Source organism: Leucopleurus acutus (genome assembly GCF_964270905.1).
Source record: "Leucopleurus acutus genome assembly, chromosome: 10".
Lineage (NCBI taxonomy): Eukaryota > Metazoa > Chordata > Mammalia > Artiodactyla > Delphinidae > Leucopleurus > Leucopleurus acutus.
The window spans coordinates 79,997,802-80,015,052 of NC_139153.1; the positions used below are offsets into that span (position 1 = coordinate 79,997,802).

General features: G+C 41.3%; 1 protein-coding gene across 2 annotated transcripts in view; it reads left to right on the forward strand.

Annotated features, from left to right (window-relative positions):
• EFHC1 (EF-hand domain containing 1) overlaps window positions 1-17,251 on the forward strand; it is a 60,197-nt gene that overhangs the window by 39,803 nt on the left and 3,143 nt on the right. For both annotated transcript variants that reach the window (XM_082849170.1, XM_082849171.1), the window contains 2 exons: window positions 803-1,016; window positions 1,365-1,512. In XM_082849170.1, the coding sequence (XP_082705296.1) occupies window positions 803-1,016; window positions 1,365-1,512 (362 nt within the window). The remainder of the gene's footprint in view (window positions 1-802; window positions 1,017-1,364; window positions 1,513-17,251) is intronic.

Here is a 17,251-nt window from a genome sequence, read left to right on the forward strand (position 1 = left end):
ATTTTATTTTTATTTGTTAAAAAAAATTTTTTTTATTATAAGGGTGTTCAACAAAAAAAGTTTGGAGACTGTCAGTTAGGGAATGGTATGAGGAAATTATTTTACTAAGAGGAAATCCAATGACTTTCTCAACTAAATGAGAAATTATGACACAAATAATTCCATGGTCTGAATGAGAAGGTGTGTGCTGAAATTGTGATGTGAGAGGATTTTAGTCAAGAATAAGCATGTCTGTATTTAGGCTTGTTCAGTCTGGAATTTGTTTCTCGGTAATTTGATTTAGGAAAAGTCTTAACAACGTAGTTTCTCAGAATCAGTTCAACTCTATGACATATTACTCCTTCCTCCCTTCTTAAATTTTCTTTTTTAAATTATGTATAAAAATGGATTTGTTTAAAGGCATAAGCTTTGCATAATCACTTTAGTGTCCTCGAAGTTGAACATAATGTCAGCCACGAGGTTTCAGACTGGCAGCCTGTGGACAGAATGTAGCCTATATGTTTTCTTTGGCCTGCCTGGTGCTTTTAAAGTGTTGAAGTCAACATTTTAAAGTCAGGGTTTTTATATAGTAATCCAGATTTCTGTTTTCTCATGGGCCTATATTCATTCCCACATGGCAGCAGCCTTCCTTAGATGAGGTATGTCCTTTCCCGGCCCCCGGAGCCCCACCCCATACTGTTCATTTATATTATACTTCATATGTTAGGCTTATATTGTACCCTAGTCCCCGTAGATATTTCAGTTTGAGGCTTCTGCGTAGATCACGTACCTTCGTAATATCCTCTTTTCTTCACCTTTCCAGGAATCCCCCATCCCAGAAGACAAAGACCGCCGATTTGTCTTCTCTTATTTTCTAGCCACTGACATGATCAGTATCTTTGAGCCTCCTGTTCGCAATTCTGGTATCATTGGGGGCAAGTATCTTGGCAGAACTAAAGTTGTCAAACCAGGCTCCTCGGTGGAAAACCCCATCTATTATAGCCCCAGTGACTTCTTCATTGGTGCTGTGATTGAGGGTAAGTCTCAACACAGTTTAGGCTCTCTTTCTGGCCAAGTGAATGGGTTCTTCTTATTGGGAATTTAATTCAGTTAACCCTTGTAGGAAGCAGTTAGTCTGCAGTCCAGCTGTACATGTGGTATAGTGTCTAAATCTCCTTTATCAATTAAACTGTAAATTGGTTGCATTTGTTGGCTGTAGATGGAAACTCTGAGCTCCCTAAACACCGAGCGAACTAGTGCATATTAGTTTAGAGAGCAACTGAAAGTTCATTAGTCTAGGTCACAAATACATATCTGTGAATTTTTACTCTTAGTTGCCTGATAAGAACATAACCAGGCAAAGTGTATTTCTACCCTTTCCCCAGTGTTTGGCCACCGGTTCGTCATCCTTGATGCAGATGACTGTGTTCTGAAATACATGGAGAGCAATGCTGCCCAGTATTCACCAGAAGCACTCCTGTCAATTCAGAGCCGTGTTCGAAAGCAAGAAGCCCCTGCACCAGAATTGGACAAGTATGTTTGACCATCTAAGGTCCATTTTGGCTTTGGCACAATGAGATATTCAGGAAGCAGTTCTTAAAATGAATGGATGATCACATTTTAGATTTTCAGATTTCCCTCACCAATGGAAGGTCTTAGACAACCTAGGTTACCGGGGTCCAATATAATAACTAGTAACTTAGAACTTTTTCAACTTCATATATTTAGCAAATAATTATTGAGTGCCTTATATGTATCAGACACTATCACTAGGCCCTTAGGCTTTTATCAGTAAACAAAATAGACCAGAAGTTGCTGCCCTCATGGAGTTGACCCTCTAAGCAGCGGGAGATAGCTAATAAACAGCACCAGTAAGTTAGTTATGCAGTGTGTTGGGTGATGAGTGCTGTGGGAAAGTGGAGCAAAACAAGGGTGATAAGGGTTCTGGAAGGTGAGGGTGGGTTGCAGTTGGTTGGGGGAGGTGGTCACACCTTGAGAAGGTGGCACTGAGCAGACACGTGAAGGTAAAGGAGTCAGCTGCGTGGACGTGTGGCGGGAGAGCTTTCCAGGAAGAGGGAGCAGTGAGTGCTAAGACCCTACGTATTAGCACACCTGGAGCACACAGGTAACACTGGCAAGAAGTAGGCCGGTGAGTGGCGGCAGTGGAGGAGTGAGGAAGAGAAGCAGAAGCTGGAGGTAGGAAGTTAGCAAGGGCCCAGGTTGTGTAGGACCTGCTAGGTCTCTGGAAGGGTGGTGGCTTTCCTCTGAGTGAAAGCGAGAGCCACCATGGGGCTTCCGAGTAGAGGAGGGGCACCATTTGACACGTGTTTTAAAAGAAGGGGCTGTTGTGTTAAGAATAGATTCAGAGGGAGATTAGTTAGGAGAATGTGGCAGTGATCTAGGCAAGAGATGACGGTGCATGGACCAGGGTAGTATCCGTGAAGGTGGGGAGAAGTGGTCTGATTTGGGGTATATTTTAAGGTAGAGCTAATAAGGATTCAGACAGATGATATAGGGGAGATAAGAGAGTAGGTAAGGATGACTAAGGTTTTTGGCCTGAGCAGCTGGAAAGGAGTTGCCACCAACTGAGATGGGGAAGAAGTCTACTGTGGGTAGGGGAGGGTTTTTTCTGGCAGGGCGGAGGCAGGAGGGATTTAAGTTTGGGATATATTAGGGTTTTTTATTTTTTCGTTTTGTTTTTTAATTTTTATTTAATTTAATTTATTTTTTGGCTGCGTTGGGTCTTCATTGCTGCACACAGGCTTTCTCTAGTCGCGGCGAGAGGATGCTACTCTTCGTTGCAGTGTGCAGTCTTCTCGTTGCAGTGGTTTCTTTTGTTGCAGAGCATGGACTCTAGGTGTGCGGGCTTCAGTAGTTGTGGCTCGCGGGCTCAGTAGTTGTGGCTCGCAGGCTCTAGAGCACAAGCTCAGTAGTTGTGGCGCACGAGCTTAGTTGCTCCATGGGTCTGGAGATCTTCCCCGACCAGGGCTCCAAACCCATGTCCCCTGCATTGGCAGGCGGATTCTTAACCACTGCGCCACCAGGGAAGTCCAATGTACTAGGTTTAAGATACCTATTAGATATTCAAGTAGAGAGATCAAACGGGCTGTTGGATATATAAATCTGGAGCTCAGGTGAGAGGTCTGGGGCTGTGGGAGTTGTGGGCATATAGATGATATTTTCAGCCATGAGACTGGGTGAAATCTCTCAGGTAGTCATTATAGACAAAGAAGAGAGAATAGCTCCAAGGATTGCGCTCTGGGGTTCTCCAGCACTGAGTTGGGAAGAGAAACTGAGCAGGACGACTAGTGAGGCAGGAAGAAAACCAAGTGGGTGTGGTGTCCTGAATCCAGGCTGTCCCCTTTTGCACAGTAGGGACTGTAAACGTGACCATGAGAACAATCTCAGCACCAATGGGAAAATTTACTACTGTTCTGCAACTTTAAAAAATTTTTGTCAAAACATGAAAAGCTCTGATGGTTATAAATGTATAGGGAAATGAAAAATAGTAAAATTGAGTTTTATTAGTGCACTGTAATTTAAGACATTGGCAACACTGAGAATTAAAAGTGTTTTATTTCTTTATAAAAAGCATATTAAGAGTAGTTGGAACAGTGCTTGCCTTCTTGTCATGTAACTTATGATACAGAGTGAACGTCTTTTCTGTGCCTCGGCAAATTGTCATATTCCTTTCCAAGTTTGGATTGACTTCCAACATTTTATTATTTTTGCTTTCAATGTTGCGAAATACATCCTAGAGTTCCTTTAATGAGTGAAATATCTCAGAGTTCTTTTAATGTGAAGTTTTTTTGTTTGCTGGCATCTGGGATATCTTCATCCTTTTTTTTCTTTTTTTGGCTACATTGGGTCTTCGTTGCGGTGTGCGGGCTTCTCATTGCAGTGGCTTCTCTTGCTGCAAAGCATGGGCTCTAGGTGCATGGGCTTCAGTAGTTGTGGCTCGAGGGCTCTAGAGTGCAAGCTCAGTAGTTGTGGTGCACGGGCTTAGTTGCTCCAAGGCATGTGTCTTCATCCTTTTCGTTACGACCACTTCCCTCATTTATGTCAATAAGCCAGCCTTTGCTAGGGTCCTCTGCCTGCACATCGAGAGTCTCTTAAACCACAGCAGTGTCAGCATTCCCACGGTCAGCTATTTCTTCTCTAACTCCGTTGTGTTTGACTTGAATTCTGCCTCTAGCTCTACCTCTTTTGGTTTCTTTGCCACGCTCTCATCTTTGTTGACCAGTTCTCTCTTCAGTTATCCATTTTTGTAAAATGTCACTTGAGTTTATCCTTTAGAGAAAAGGAGGCAACATAAGCTACACACTTTGCTGTCTGTGTGTGACTTGAAAAACAGATGCCCAGTGATCAGTCACTGACAGACTTTCAAAGAAGTGATATGATTGTCGCTGATTGTGATGCACATCTATTATTTGTGTAATGATTCGTGGACTGAAAATCTGACAATTTGCACTTGAGGCAGTTACTCACAGTTACTAACTGAAATTTGAACTGTGTTGTTGAGGGACTGGGTTATTTAACCAGATGGTGGTAAGTGAAATTCATGCATATCTGAGCCTTGCAAAAACAAGAATTGCCTGCAAATCAGGGAAGACAGTGATTCATTGTGTCACATGGGGATTTAGCAATGTGTAGGGGACACTGGGGACCTCAGTGCAGACTTCCACTGGAATAGGAGGGGCGGGAGTGGGCTTAAGAGAATGGGAGGAGAGGAATTCGAGCTTGGAAGTATAGCCCCCTCTTGAGGAAGTTGGTGCAAAGGGGAACAGAAAAATGGGGGAGTAGCTGGCCGGCGAAGTGGGGTCAAGAGAAGGTATTGGTGTCTTAGAATAAGATAAAGAGAAATTCAAGTTCTGGGTTAAGAAATCCATGGCTATCCTTGTTTTGATCCTCACTTTACCCCTCTTCTCTTGTGATGGGTCAGATAGGTGAATGAGAGAAGATGCTTGAAGGTGATATGAATACAAAGGTCATGCTCTAAGGAAATACAAATCCTGTATTTGAGTAATCATTGCTAAGAATAATGAAAAGGGATCCTGAGTACTTGTCAGGCCTGAGAACTTTTTATATCAAGTGTTAGTTACAGGATGATGAAATTTGCAGTTAGCCATCTTCCTTCTCTGAGCTGGAAGATTAAAACAGTGCACAAGTGGTTGGAGTATTGACTTCATCTGAAGTTCTTTTCAGGCTTGTGTCTTCATTGCTGTACACTGAACTCAGACTTACAGATAACAGATTGCTCATAAGCCCACTCCTCTGCACAAACCCTCCCCGTGTGAAGAGCATGAACACCCGTGTGTTCGCATATCTTGTCCTTGTTTGGTTGACTTGCCCGTCTGTGCTCTTCAGCTTCAGGAGGACCCTCCTCCCCTGCTCGACGATTCTTTTCATCCTCTCTTTTTCACTTCCAGCAATTTTTCCCATATAGGCATTTCCAAATATTCTCACTTTCTTTTCCATTTTCTTGAAGCCCCAAGCGCCTCCATATTCACTTTGCAGATGGTCTCAGACAGACCCAGTGATCCAGTGTGAGCTGCTTCTGTTTTCCTACTCTTCACCTTAGAGTGTTTCTTTACTTATCTCTTTACCTTCTTGTCACAGCTAAGTAGCTCCCATTTCTCCAAATTTAATTCTTTTGTGTCTGTCACCGCCTCCTCTCTGACTGCTCTGGTATCCAGACACTCTTCAGAAGTTGTTTACTTGAGGTTACTGATTGTTTTCCAATCTAATGGTCTCTTGTCATTCATTCATTAATTCAGTGATACTGGCGCCTGCACCATATGCCAGACTTTAATAAACATCTAGGCAGCCAGGTGAGGGAATAGGAGCTCACTGTCTAGGGCAGAGGTTGGCAGACTTTTTTGCTACGAGTAGTAAATAATTCAGGTTTGTAGGCCATACCAGAATCTCTGTTGTAACTACTCAGCTGTGCACCCGTGGGGTGAAAGCAGCCATAGACCATGTGTAAATGAGTAGGTGTAGCTGTATTTTGATTAAACTTTATTTAGAAAAACAGGCTGCCGGCTGGCTTTGGCCTCTGGGCCAACCCCCTGGTCTAGTGTTGAGCCTTTCTGATCTACATATAATGTAAATTACTCTTTACCACCCCCTTTTTGGAACCCTTTCTTTTGAGTTCTAGAAAGTCAGAGTCTCTGATACTCCTCCTACTTCCCTGGAAGCTTGTTCTTTTTCCTATTTCTGTCTACTAGGTTGGTGTTTCTCAAGGTTCTGGTTTTGGTCCTCCTGTTCTCTTTCTCTAAACTCTGGACGATCTCATCACATCGTAGAGTATCTGAATAAGTCGCTCTCCATCCTGACGTTCTCCTGATTCTGCTCCCAGACTCCTGTCTGCCTGCTCGATGGGTCTCCATGCATCTGAGCCACCAGCACCTCTCACTTCGTACAGCTAAAAATGAGACCACTGTTGTCTTCACCTTCCTGGCACATCTGCTGTTCCTTCATCCTTCTTCCTTCTTTCTGTTCATCTGTCTCATCAAGTGGCGATGACAGTGAGTTGTGATAATGTGTGTAAAGCACCAGCCTGGTGTCTGGCACACAGGAGGCAAGCAGTGAATGTCAGCTCCCCTCTTTCTCTTGGACACCTCAAGGCTCCATTTACCTTGATTTGAAACCTCCTCTTCTATTCTGCACCATATTCAATATGCTGCTAAGTTCTTTTATTTTATTCTACAATATCTCTTGCCTCTGACTTCTTTTCATTCTCACCACCATTTCCTAATTTAAAGCACTCAGTCAGTTTGGAATTGCATTTATCTGAACTTAACAACAGCAGCAGTAACAACAGAAACAAATTTATGTTAGCTTAACCCAGTGGAGTTTTATGTTTTCTTATGGAACACAATGTCTGGAGGTCAGTGGTCCAGAGCTTTCCCAGCCCAACAGAGACCTGACTTCTCTCTCTCCTCAGATATTCTGAGCAAGTAGCTTTTGTCCTCATGCTTTTCTCTCTGTGGTTACAAGTGAATGTTCCATTTCCAGCACTGCATCTATATTCCAGGCAGGAAGAGGGGAAGGACAAAGGGGTAAGAGACTGAAAAGCCAATCTTGCCATGTCTTTCCTCTTTTTAAAGGGCTTATCCAGAAGCACCACCTAGCAACTTCTCCTTACATCTCATTGTCTGGGCTGTATCACTCGGCCGCTCCTGATTGCCGCTCCAGACAAAGTGAGGGCTCTGTTAGGAAAAAGGAGAGAGTGAATATTGGGCAGGTACCCACCAGTGTTTGCTGAGGCACCCACAGCACCTCCTGACTCATCTGCCCACCTCCACGCTCTTCCTTAATCCATTGCACACAGTGACCAGACCAGTCATCCGGAACTTGGCTCCAAATTCATCATACTACTTCTCCTCTGCCAATTTTATTGAGGTATAATTGACAAAACCGTATATATTTAAAGCGTACAATGTGATGATTTGATATACATATACATTGTGAAGTGATTATCACAGTCAAGTCAGTTAACACATCCACCATCTCACATAGTTACCATTTATTCTTGTGGGCGAGTGGCGGGAATGCTTAAAATCTACTCTCTTAGCAAATTTCAGGTATACAGTACTATATGGTCACAATGCTGTGCCTTAGGTCCCCAGAACTTATTCACCTTGTAACTGAGTGTACCCTTTGACCAACATCTCCTTTTTCCCCCTACTCTCCAGCCCCTGGCAACCACCCTTCCACTCTCTGTTTTTATGAGTTCAGCATTTTTTAATATGTCTAAAATCACTAGTCATAATGTCCTTCAGGTTCATTTATGTTGTTGCAAGTGGCAGGACTTCTTTTTTAAATCCGTTCATCTCTCAAGGGACAGTTTGGTTGTTTCCATATCTTGGCTATTGTGAATCATGCTACAAAGAACATGAGAGTGCAGATGTCTCTTTGGGATACTAATTTTGTTTCCTTCATATATATATATATATATACACACACACCCAGAAGTGGGATTGTTGGAGCATATGGTAGCTCTATTTTTAATTGTTTGAGGAACCTCTTTACTGTTTTCCATAGTGGCTGCACCAATTCCCACCACTGTTGGGAATTGCTATCCTAAGAGGTGTGACTGTGGTTTTGATTTCCATTTCCCTGATGGTTAGCGATGCTGAGCATCTTTTCTTGTACCTATTGTCCATTTGTATGTCCTCTTCGGAAAAATGTCTCTTTAGTTCTGCCCATTTTTTAATCGAATTGTTTGGGTTTTTTGCTGTTGATACATGTGAATTCCTTATATATTTCAGATCTTAAGGCCTTATCAGATATATGGTTTGTGCTATGGTTTGAATGTTTGTGTCCTCCCAGAATTCATTTTGATGTCCTGATGTGATGCTGTTAAGAGGTGGAGCCTTTGGGAGGTAATTAATGGCTTTATAAAGAAGGCCTCAGAAGCTGACTAGCCCCCTTCCACCTTTCAAGGGCACAATGAGAAAGCACTGGCCATGAATCAGGAAGAGAGCCCTCACTAGCCACCACATGGAATCTGTGGCGCCATGATCTTGGACTTCTAGCCTCCAGAACTGTGATAAATACATTTCTGTTGTTTATAAGCGACCCAGTCTCTAGTTTTTTGTTATAGCAGCTCGAATGGACGAAGACAGTTTGCAAATATTTTCTCCCACTCTGTTGATTATTTTGTTTTGTCGATTATTTCCTTTTCCATGCAGAAGCTTTTTAGTTTGATGTAGTCCTACTTGTTTATTTCTGTTTTTTGTTGCCTGTGCTTTTGGTGTCATATCCAAAAAATCCTTGCCAAGAATAGTGTCAAGGACCTTTTTTCCTATGTTTTCTTCTAGGAGTTTTACAGTTTCGGGTCTTACGTTTAGGTCTTCAATGCATTTTGAGTTAATTTTTTTGAATTGTATAAAATAGGGATGCAGTTTCTTTTTTTTTTTTAAATAGATCTTTATTGGAGTATAATTGCTTCACAATACGGTGTTAGTTTCTGTTGTACAACAAAGTTAATCAGCCATATGCATACATATATCCCCATATCCCCTCCCTCTTGAGCCTCTATCCCACCCCTCTAGGTCGTCACAAAGCACCAAGCTGATCTCCCTGTGCTATGCTGCTGCTTCCCACTAGCTAACTGTTACATGTTGATGTTACTCTCACTTTGCCCCAGCTTCCCCCTCTGTCCCCGCCCCCCGCCATGTCCTCAAGTCCATTCTCTATGTCTGCGTCTTTATTCCTGCCCTGCCACTAGGTTCATCAGTACCACTTTTTTTTAGATCGCATATGTATGCGTTAGTATACAGTATTTGTTTTTCTCTTTCTGACTTACTTCACTCTGTATGACAGACTCTAGGTCCATCCACCTCACTACAGATAACTCAGTTTCATTTCTTTTTATGGCTGAGTAATATTCCATTGTATATATGTGCCACATCTTCTTTATCCATTCATCTGTCGATGGACATTTAGGTTGCTTCCATATCCTGGCTATTGTAAACAGTGCTTCAATGAACGTTGTGGTACATACGTCTCTCTTTTTTTTTTTTTTTTTTTTTTTTTGCGGTATGCGGGCCTCTCCCTGTTGTGGCCTCTCCCGTTGCGGAACACAGGCTCCAGACGCACAGGCTCAGCGGCCATGGCTCACGGCCCAGCCGCTCCGTGGCATGTGGGATCTTCCTGGACCGGGGCACGAACCCGTGTCCCCTGCATCGGCAGGCAGACTCTCAACCACTGCGCCACCAGGGAAGCCCCGTACGTCTCTTTTTGAATTATGGTTTTCTCAGGGCATATGCCCAGTAGTGGGATTGCTGGGTCATATGGTAGTTCTACTTTAGTTTTTTAAGAAACCTCTGTACTGTTCTCCATAGTGGTGTATCAATTTACATTCCCACCAACAGTGCAGGAGGGTTCCCTTTTCACCACATCCCCTCTGGCATTTATTGTTCTAGATTTTTTGATAATGGCCATTCTGACCAGTGTGAGGTGATACCTCACTGTAGTTTCTCTAATAATTAGTGATGTTGAGCATCTTTTCATGTGCCTCTTGGCCATCTGTATATCTTCTTTGGTGAAATGTCTGTTTAGGTCTTCCACCCATTTTTTAATTGGATTATTTGGTTTTTTTGATATTGAGCTCCATGAGCTGTTTGTATATTTTAGAGATTAACCCTTTGTCCATTGTTTCATTTGCAAATATTTTCTCCCATTCTGAGGGTTGTCTTTTTGTCTTGTTTATGTTTTCCTTTGCTATGCAAAAGCTTTTAAGTTTCATTAGGTCCCATTTGTTTATTTTTGTTTTTATTTTCATTACTCTAGGAGGTGGGTCAAAAAAGATCTTGCTGTGGTTTATGTCAGAGTGTTTTTCCTATGTTTCCTCTAAGTTTTATAGTGTCTGATCGTACATTTAGGTCTTTAATCCATTTTGAGTTTATTTTTGTGTATGGTGTTGGGGAGTGTTCTAATTTCATTCTTTTACATGTAGCTGTCCAGTTTTCCCAGCACCACTTATTGAAGAGGCTGTCTTTTCTCCATTGTACGTTCTTACCTCCTTTGTCGTAAATTAGGTGACCATATGTGCGTGGGTCTGTCTCCGGGCTTTCTGTCCTGTACCATTGATCTATATTTCTGTTTTTGTGCCAGTACCATACTGTCTTGATTACTGTAGCTTTGTAGGATAGTCAGAAGTCAGGGAGCCTGATTCCTCCAGCTCCATTTTTCTTTCTCAAGATTGCTTTGGCTATTCGGGATCTTTTGTGTCTCCATGCAAATAGTAAAATTTTTTGTTCTAATTCTGTGAAGAATGTCGTCGTTAGTTTGATAGGGACTGCATAGAATCTGTAGATTGCTTTGGGTAGTATAGTCATATTCGCAATATTGATTCTTCCAATCCAAGAACATAGTATATTTCTCCATCTGTTTCTGTCATCTTTGATTTCTTTCATTAGTGTTTTATAGTTTTCTGAGTACAAGTCTTTCACCTCTTTATGTAGGTTTATTCCTAGGTATTTTGTTCTTTTTGTTGCAGTGGTAAATGGGATTGTCTCCTCAATTTCTCTTTCTGATTTTTCATTGTTAGTGTATAGGAATGCCAGAGATTTCTGTGCATTAATTTTGTATCCTGCAACCTTACCAAATTCATTGATTAGTTCTAGTAGTTTTCTGGTGGTATAGGATTTTCTATGTATCATGTCATCTGCAAACAGTGACAATTTTACTTCTTCTTTTCCAATTTGTATTCCTTTTATTTCTTTTTCTCCTCTGATTGCCATGGCTGGGGCTTCCAGAACTATGTTGAATAATAGTGGCGAGAGTGGACATCCTTGTCTTGTTCCTGATCTTAGCGGAAATGCTTTCAGTTTTTCATCATTGAGTATGATGTTTGCTGTGGGTTTGTCATATATGGCCTTTATTATGTTGAGGTAGGTTCCAGCTATGCCCACTTTCTGGAGAGTTTTTATCATAAATCGGTGTTGAATTTTGTCAAAAGCTTTTTCTGCATCTATTGAGATGATCATATGGTTTTTATTCCTTAATTTGTTAATATGGCATATCACATTGATTGACTTAAGTATACTGAAGAATCCTTGCATCCCTGGGATAAATCCCACTTGATCATGGTGTATGATCCTTTTAATATGTTGTTGGATTCTGTTAGCTAGTATTTTGTTCAGGATTTTTACATCTGTCTTCATCAGTGATACTGGTCTGTAATATTCTTTTTTTGTGATATCTTTTTCTGGTTTTGGTATCAGGGTGATGGTGGCTTTGTAGAATGAATTTGGGAGTGTTCCTCCCTCTGCAAGTTTTTGGAAGAGTTTGAGAAGGATCAGTGTTAGCTCTTCTCTAAATGTTTGAAAAAATTCGCCTGTGAAGCCATCTGGTCCTGGACTTTTGTTTGTTGGATGATTTTTAGTTACAGTTTCAATTTAATTACTTGTGATAGGTCTGTTTATACTTTCTAATTCTTCCTGGTTCAGTCTTGGAAAATTGTACCTTTCCAAGAATTTGTCCATTTCTTCGTGGTTGTCCATTTTATTGGCATATAGTTGTTTGTAGTAGTCTCTTATAATCCTTTGTATTTCTGCAGTGTCAGTTGTGATTTCTCCTTTTTCATTTCTAATTTTATTGATTTGTGTCCTCTCTCTTTTTTTCTTGATGAGTCTGGCTAAGGGTTTATCAATTTTATCTTCTCAAAGAACCAGCTTTTAGTTTTATTGATCTTTGCTATTGTTTTCTTTGTTTCTATTTCTACTCTGATCTTTATTATTTCTTTCCTTCTACTGACTTTGGGTTTTCTTTGTTCTTCTTTCTGTAGTTGCTGCAGGTGTAAGGTTAGACTGTTTATTTGAGATTTTTCTTGTTTCTTGAGGTGAGATTGAATTGCTATAAACTTCCCTCTTAGAACTGCTTTTGCTGCCTCCCATAGGTTTTGGGTTGTTGTGTTTTCATTGTCATTTGTTTCTGTGTATTTTTTTATTTCTTCTTTGATTTCTTCAGTGATCTCTTGGTTATTTAGTAGCGCACTGTTTAGCTTCCATGTATTTGTGTTTTTACAGTTTTTTTCCTGTAATTGATTCCCAGTCTCATAGCGTTGTGGTCAGAAAAGATGCTTGATATGATTTCAGTTTTCTTAAATTTTCTGAGGCTTGATTTGTGACCCAAGATGTGATCTATCCTGGAGAATCTTCCGTGTGCACTTGAAAAGAATGTGTATTCTGCTACTTTCAGGCAGAATGTTCTTATAAATATCAATTAAACCTATCTGGTCTGTTGTGTCATTTAAAGGTTGTGTTTCCTTATTTATTTTCTGTTTGATCTGTCCTTTGGTGTGAGTGGGGTGTTAAAGTCCCCTACTATTATTGTGTTACTGTCGATTTCCCCTTTCATGGTTGTTAGCATTTGCCTTAGGTATTGGGGTGTTCCTATGTTGGGTGTATAAATATTTACAGTTGCTATATCTTCTACTTGGATTGATCCCTTGATCATTATGTACTGTCCTTCCTTATCTTTTGTAACAGTCTTTATTTTAAAGTCTATTTTATCTGATACGAGTATTGCTACTCCAGCTTTCTTTTGATTTCCATTTGCATGGAGTATCTTTTTCCATCCCTTCACTTTCAGTCTGTATGTGTCCCTAGGTCTGAAGTGGGTCTCTTGTAGACAGCATATATATGGGCCTGTTTTTGTATCCATTCAGCCAGTCTGTGTCTTTTGGTTGGGGCATTTAATCCATTTACATTCAGGGTTATTATCAATATGTATGTTCCTGTTACCGTTTTCTCAACTGTTTGGTTTGTTTTTGTGGGTCTTTTTCTTCTCTTGTGTTTCCTGCCTAGAGAAGTTTCTTTAGCACTTGTTGTAAAGCTGGTTTGGTGGTGCTGAATTCTCTTAGCTTTTGCTTGTCTGAAAAACTTTTGATTTTTCCATCGAATCTGAATGAGATCCTTGCTGGGTAGAGTAATCTTGGTTGTAGGTTTTTCTCTTTCATCACTTTAAGTATATCCTGCCACTCCCTTCTGGCCTGCAGAGTTTCTGCTGAAAAATCAGCTGATAACCTTATGGGGATTCCTTTGTATGTTATTTTTTGTTTTTCCCTTGCTGCTTTTAATGTTTTTTCTTTGAAATTAATTTTGGTTAGTTTGATTAATATGTGTCTTGGTGTGCTTCTCCTAGAGTTTATCCTGCATGGGACTCTCTGTGCTTCCTGGATTTGGGTGACTATTTCCTTTCCCATGTTAGGGAAGTTTTCAACTATAATCTCTTCAAATATTTTCTCACAGATACTTTCTTTTTCTCCTCCTCTTCTGGGACCCCTATAATTTGAATGTTGGTGCGTTTAGTGTTGTCCCAGAGGTCTCTGACATTGTCTTCAATTCTTTTCATTCTTTTTTGTTTATTCTGCTCCTCAGCAGTTATTTCCACCATTTTGTCTTCCAGCTCACTTATTCGTTCTTCTGCCTCAGTTATTCTGTTATTGATTCCTTCTAGTGTATTTTTCATTTCAGTTATTGTGTTGTTCATCTCTGTTTCTTCTTTAGTTCTTCTAGATCTTTGTTAAACATTTCTTGTATTTTCTCAATCCGTTCCTCCATTATATTTCTGAGATTCTGGATCACGTTTACTATCATTACTCTGAATTCTTTTTCAGGTAGATTGCCTATTTCCTCTTCATTTATTTGGTCTTGTAGGTTTTTACCTTGCTCCTTCATCTGTGACATATTTTTTTGTCATCTCATTTTTTTTAATGTGTGGGATTGTGTTCCTGTCTTACTGGTTGTTTGGCCTGCGGCTTCCAACACTGGAGTTTGTAGGCTGTTGGGTAGAGCTGGGTCTTGGTGCCAAGATGAGGACCTCCGGAAGGCCTCACTCCTATAAGTATTCCCTGGGGTCTGAGGTTCTCTGTTAGTCCAGTGGTTCAGACTCAGAGCTCCCACCACAGGAGCTTCGGCCTGAACCCCGGCTCGTGATCCAAGATCCCACAAGCCGTGCGGGGCGGCAACAAAAGAAAGGAGAACAATAACAAAGTAAAAAATATAATTAGACTAGGAAACTAACAGATATGTTAGAAAGAATATAAAAATAAAAATATAGATGAAACAACAACCAGAAGATAAAACAGAACCACAATAGTAAAAAAGAGGAGGATAAAATTTTTTTTAAAAAAAGGTGGAAAAGGCCTTGGCTGTGGAGGGCAGGGCCTAAACAGGAGTGGGGTTTGGGTGGTGGGCAGGGCCTATGCTTAGGACCCACAGGGCTGGAAAAGGTCCTGGAGGCTGTTGGGGGTGGGGCTTAGGCTTAACAGAGGGGGCCCAGGCGTCCCTCCTGCCTCCAGTCTCAGAGGACAGGGGACCCCACCTGGGAGCCCAGTAGGCTTCCTGGGCTCGAGTGGGTGGGGCAGACACCCACTGGTCCTGGAGGGTCTCTCCCACCTGCCTCTCCTATTCTCCCCCTACACCCCCAGGGCCACCTCGGCCTGCAGGGGTCCTCTGAGGGCATAGGACCTGGCCTGAGAGTCGGGCAGACTTCCCTGGCCCATTGGGCAGGGGAAATGCTGGGTGCCCTCCCCACCGATCTGAGCCCCTGAGGGTGCCTCCAGGTGTGCGAACCCCTCCCCCCTCCTCAGCCGCCCCTCAGGGGCTCTGGTCCTGTCTGGCCTCCACTTCTCCTCCCCACTCAGTCCCCTGATGTCCTACCAGTTCGCTTGGGGGTTCTTCCTGTCTCCTTGGGCATCAAGGTCCCCCACCAGCGTCCAGCAGGCACCCTAGTTGTGGGGAGACAGGAACTCTGTGTCTTCCCACACTGCCATCTTGACTCCGCCCCCAGTTTCATTCTTTTGCATGTGGATATCCAGTTTTCCCAGCACCATTTACTGAAGTCTATCCTTTCTCCATTGTGTATTCTTGGCACCCTTGTTAAAGATTAGTTGACCATATATGTGTGGGCTTATTTCTGGGCTCTCTGTTCTATTCCTTTGGTCTATTTGTCTGTTTTTATAGCAGTTCCATACTGATTTGCTTACTATAGCTTTGTAATACAGTTGGAAATCAGGAAGTGTGTTGCCTCCAGCTTTGTTCTTCTTTCTCAGTATTGCTTTGGCTATTTGGATTTTTATTTTGTTTTTCGTAGTTCCATATGAATTTTAGGATTTTTTTTCTATTTCTGTGAAAAATGCCATTGGAATTTTGGTGGGGATTGCATTGAATCTATAGATGGCTTTGCATAGTATGAACATTTTAACAGTGTTAATTCTTCCAATTCAAGAATACAAAATATCTTTCCATTTGCCTTCTTCGGTTTCTTTGATCAATGTCTTACAGTTTTCAATGTATAGGCCTTTCACCTTCTTGGTTAAATTTATTACTAAGTAATTTTTAAAAAGCTATTGTAAATCGTTTTCTTAATTTTTCTTTCGATAGTTCATTGTCAGTATATAGAAAAGCAACTAATTTTTAAATAAATTTTATTTATTTTATTTTGGGCTGCATTGGGTCTTTGTTGCTGCGCACGGGCTTTAGTTGCAGCGAGTGGGGGCTACCCTGTTGTGGTGCACGGGTTTCTCATTGCAGTGGCTTCTCTTGTTGCAGAGCACGGGCTCTAAGTGTGTGGGCTCCAGTAGTTGTGGCACACAGGCTCAGTAGTTGTGGCTCACGGGCTCTGGAGTGCAGGCTCAGTAGTTGTGGCGCACAGGCTTTGTTGCTCTGCGGCATGTGGGATCCTCCTGGACCAGGGCTCGAACCTATATCCCCTGCACTGGCAGGTGGATTCTTAACTACTGTGCCACCAGGGAAGTTCAAAAGCAACTAATTTTTGTATGTTGGTTTTGTATACTGAATTTGTTGATTACTTCTAACAGTTTTTTGGTAGTCTTTAGCATTTTCTAAAGACTAATATATGGTATTAAGATCATGTCATCTGGAAACAAAGTTTTACTTCCTCCTTTCCTATTTGGATGCCTTTCATTTCTTTTTCTTGCCTAATTTCTCTGGCTAGGTCTGTGTTGAATAGAAGTGGCAAGAGTAGGTATCTTTGTCTTGTTCCTGATCTTACAGAGTGGGCATCATTGTCTTGTTCACTACTGGGTATGAAGTTAGCTGGGGGCTTGTCATGTGTGGCCTTTATAACATTGAGGTACATTCTTTCTATACCTAATTTGTTGAGAGTTTTCATCATGAAAGAATATTGAATTTTGTCAGATGCTTTTTCTGTATTTATTGAGATGATCATACGATTTTTATTCTTCATTCTGTTAATGTGGTATATTGATTTGTGTATGTTGAATCATCCTTGCATGGTAGGGATAAATCCCACTTGATCATGATGTATGATCCTTTTAATGTGCTGTTGAATTCAGTATGCTAGTGTTTTGTTGAGGACTTTTGTGTTCACCAGGGATATTGGTCTGTAATTTTCTTTTCTTGTAGTGTCCTTGTTTGGTGTTGATGTCAAAGTAATGCTGGCCTTGTAGTACGAATTTGGGAGTGTTTCCTCCTCTTCACTTTTTTGGAGGAGTTTGAGAAGGATTGGTATTAATTCTTTAAATGTATGGTACAATTCACCATGAAACTGTCTGGTCCTGGGCTTTTCTTTGTTGGGAGGTTTTTGACTACTGATTAAATCTCCTTACTTGTTATTGGTCTGTTCAGATTTTCTATTTCTTCATGATTCAGGCTTGGTAGGTTGTATGTTTCCAGGAATTTATCCATTTCTTCCAGGTTATCCAATCTGTTGATGTGTAATTGTTCATGGTAGTCTCTTCCAACCCTTTGTATTTCTGTGGTATTAGTTGTAA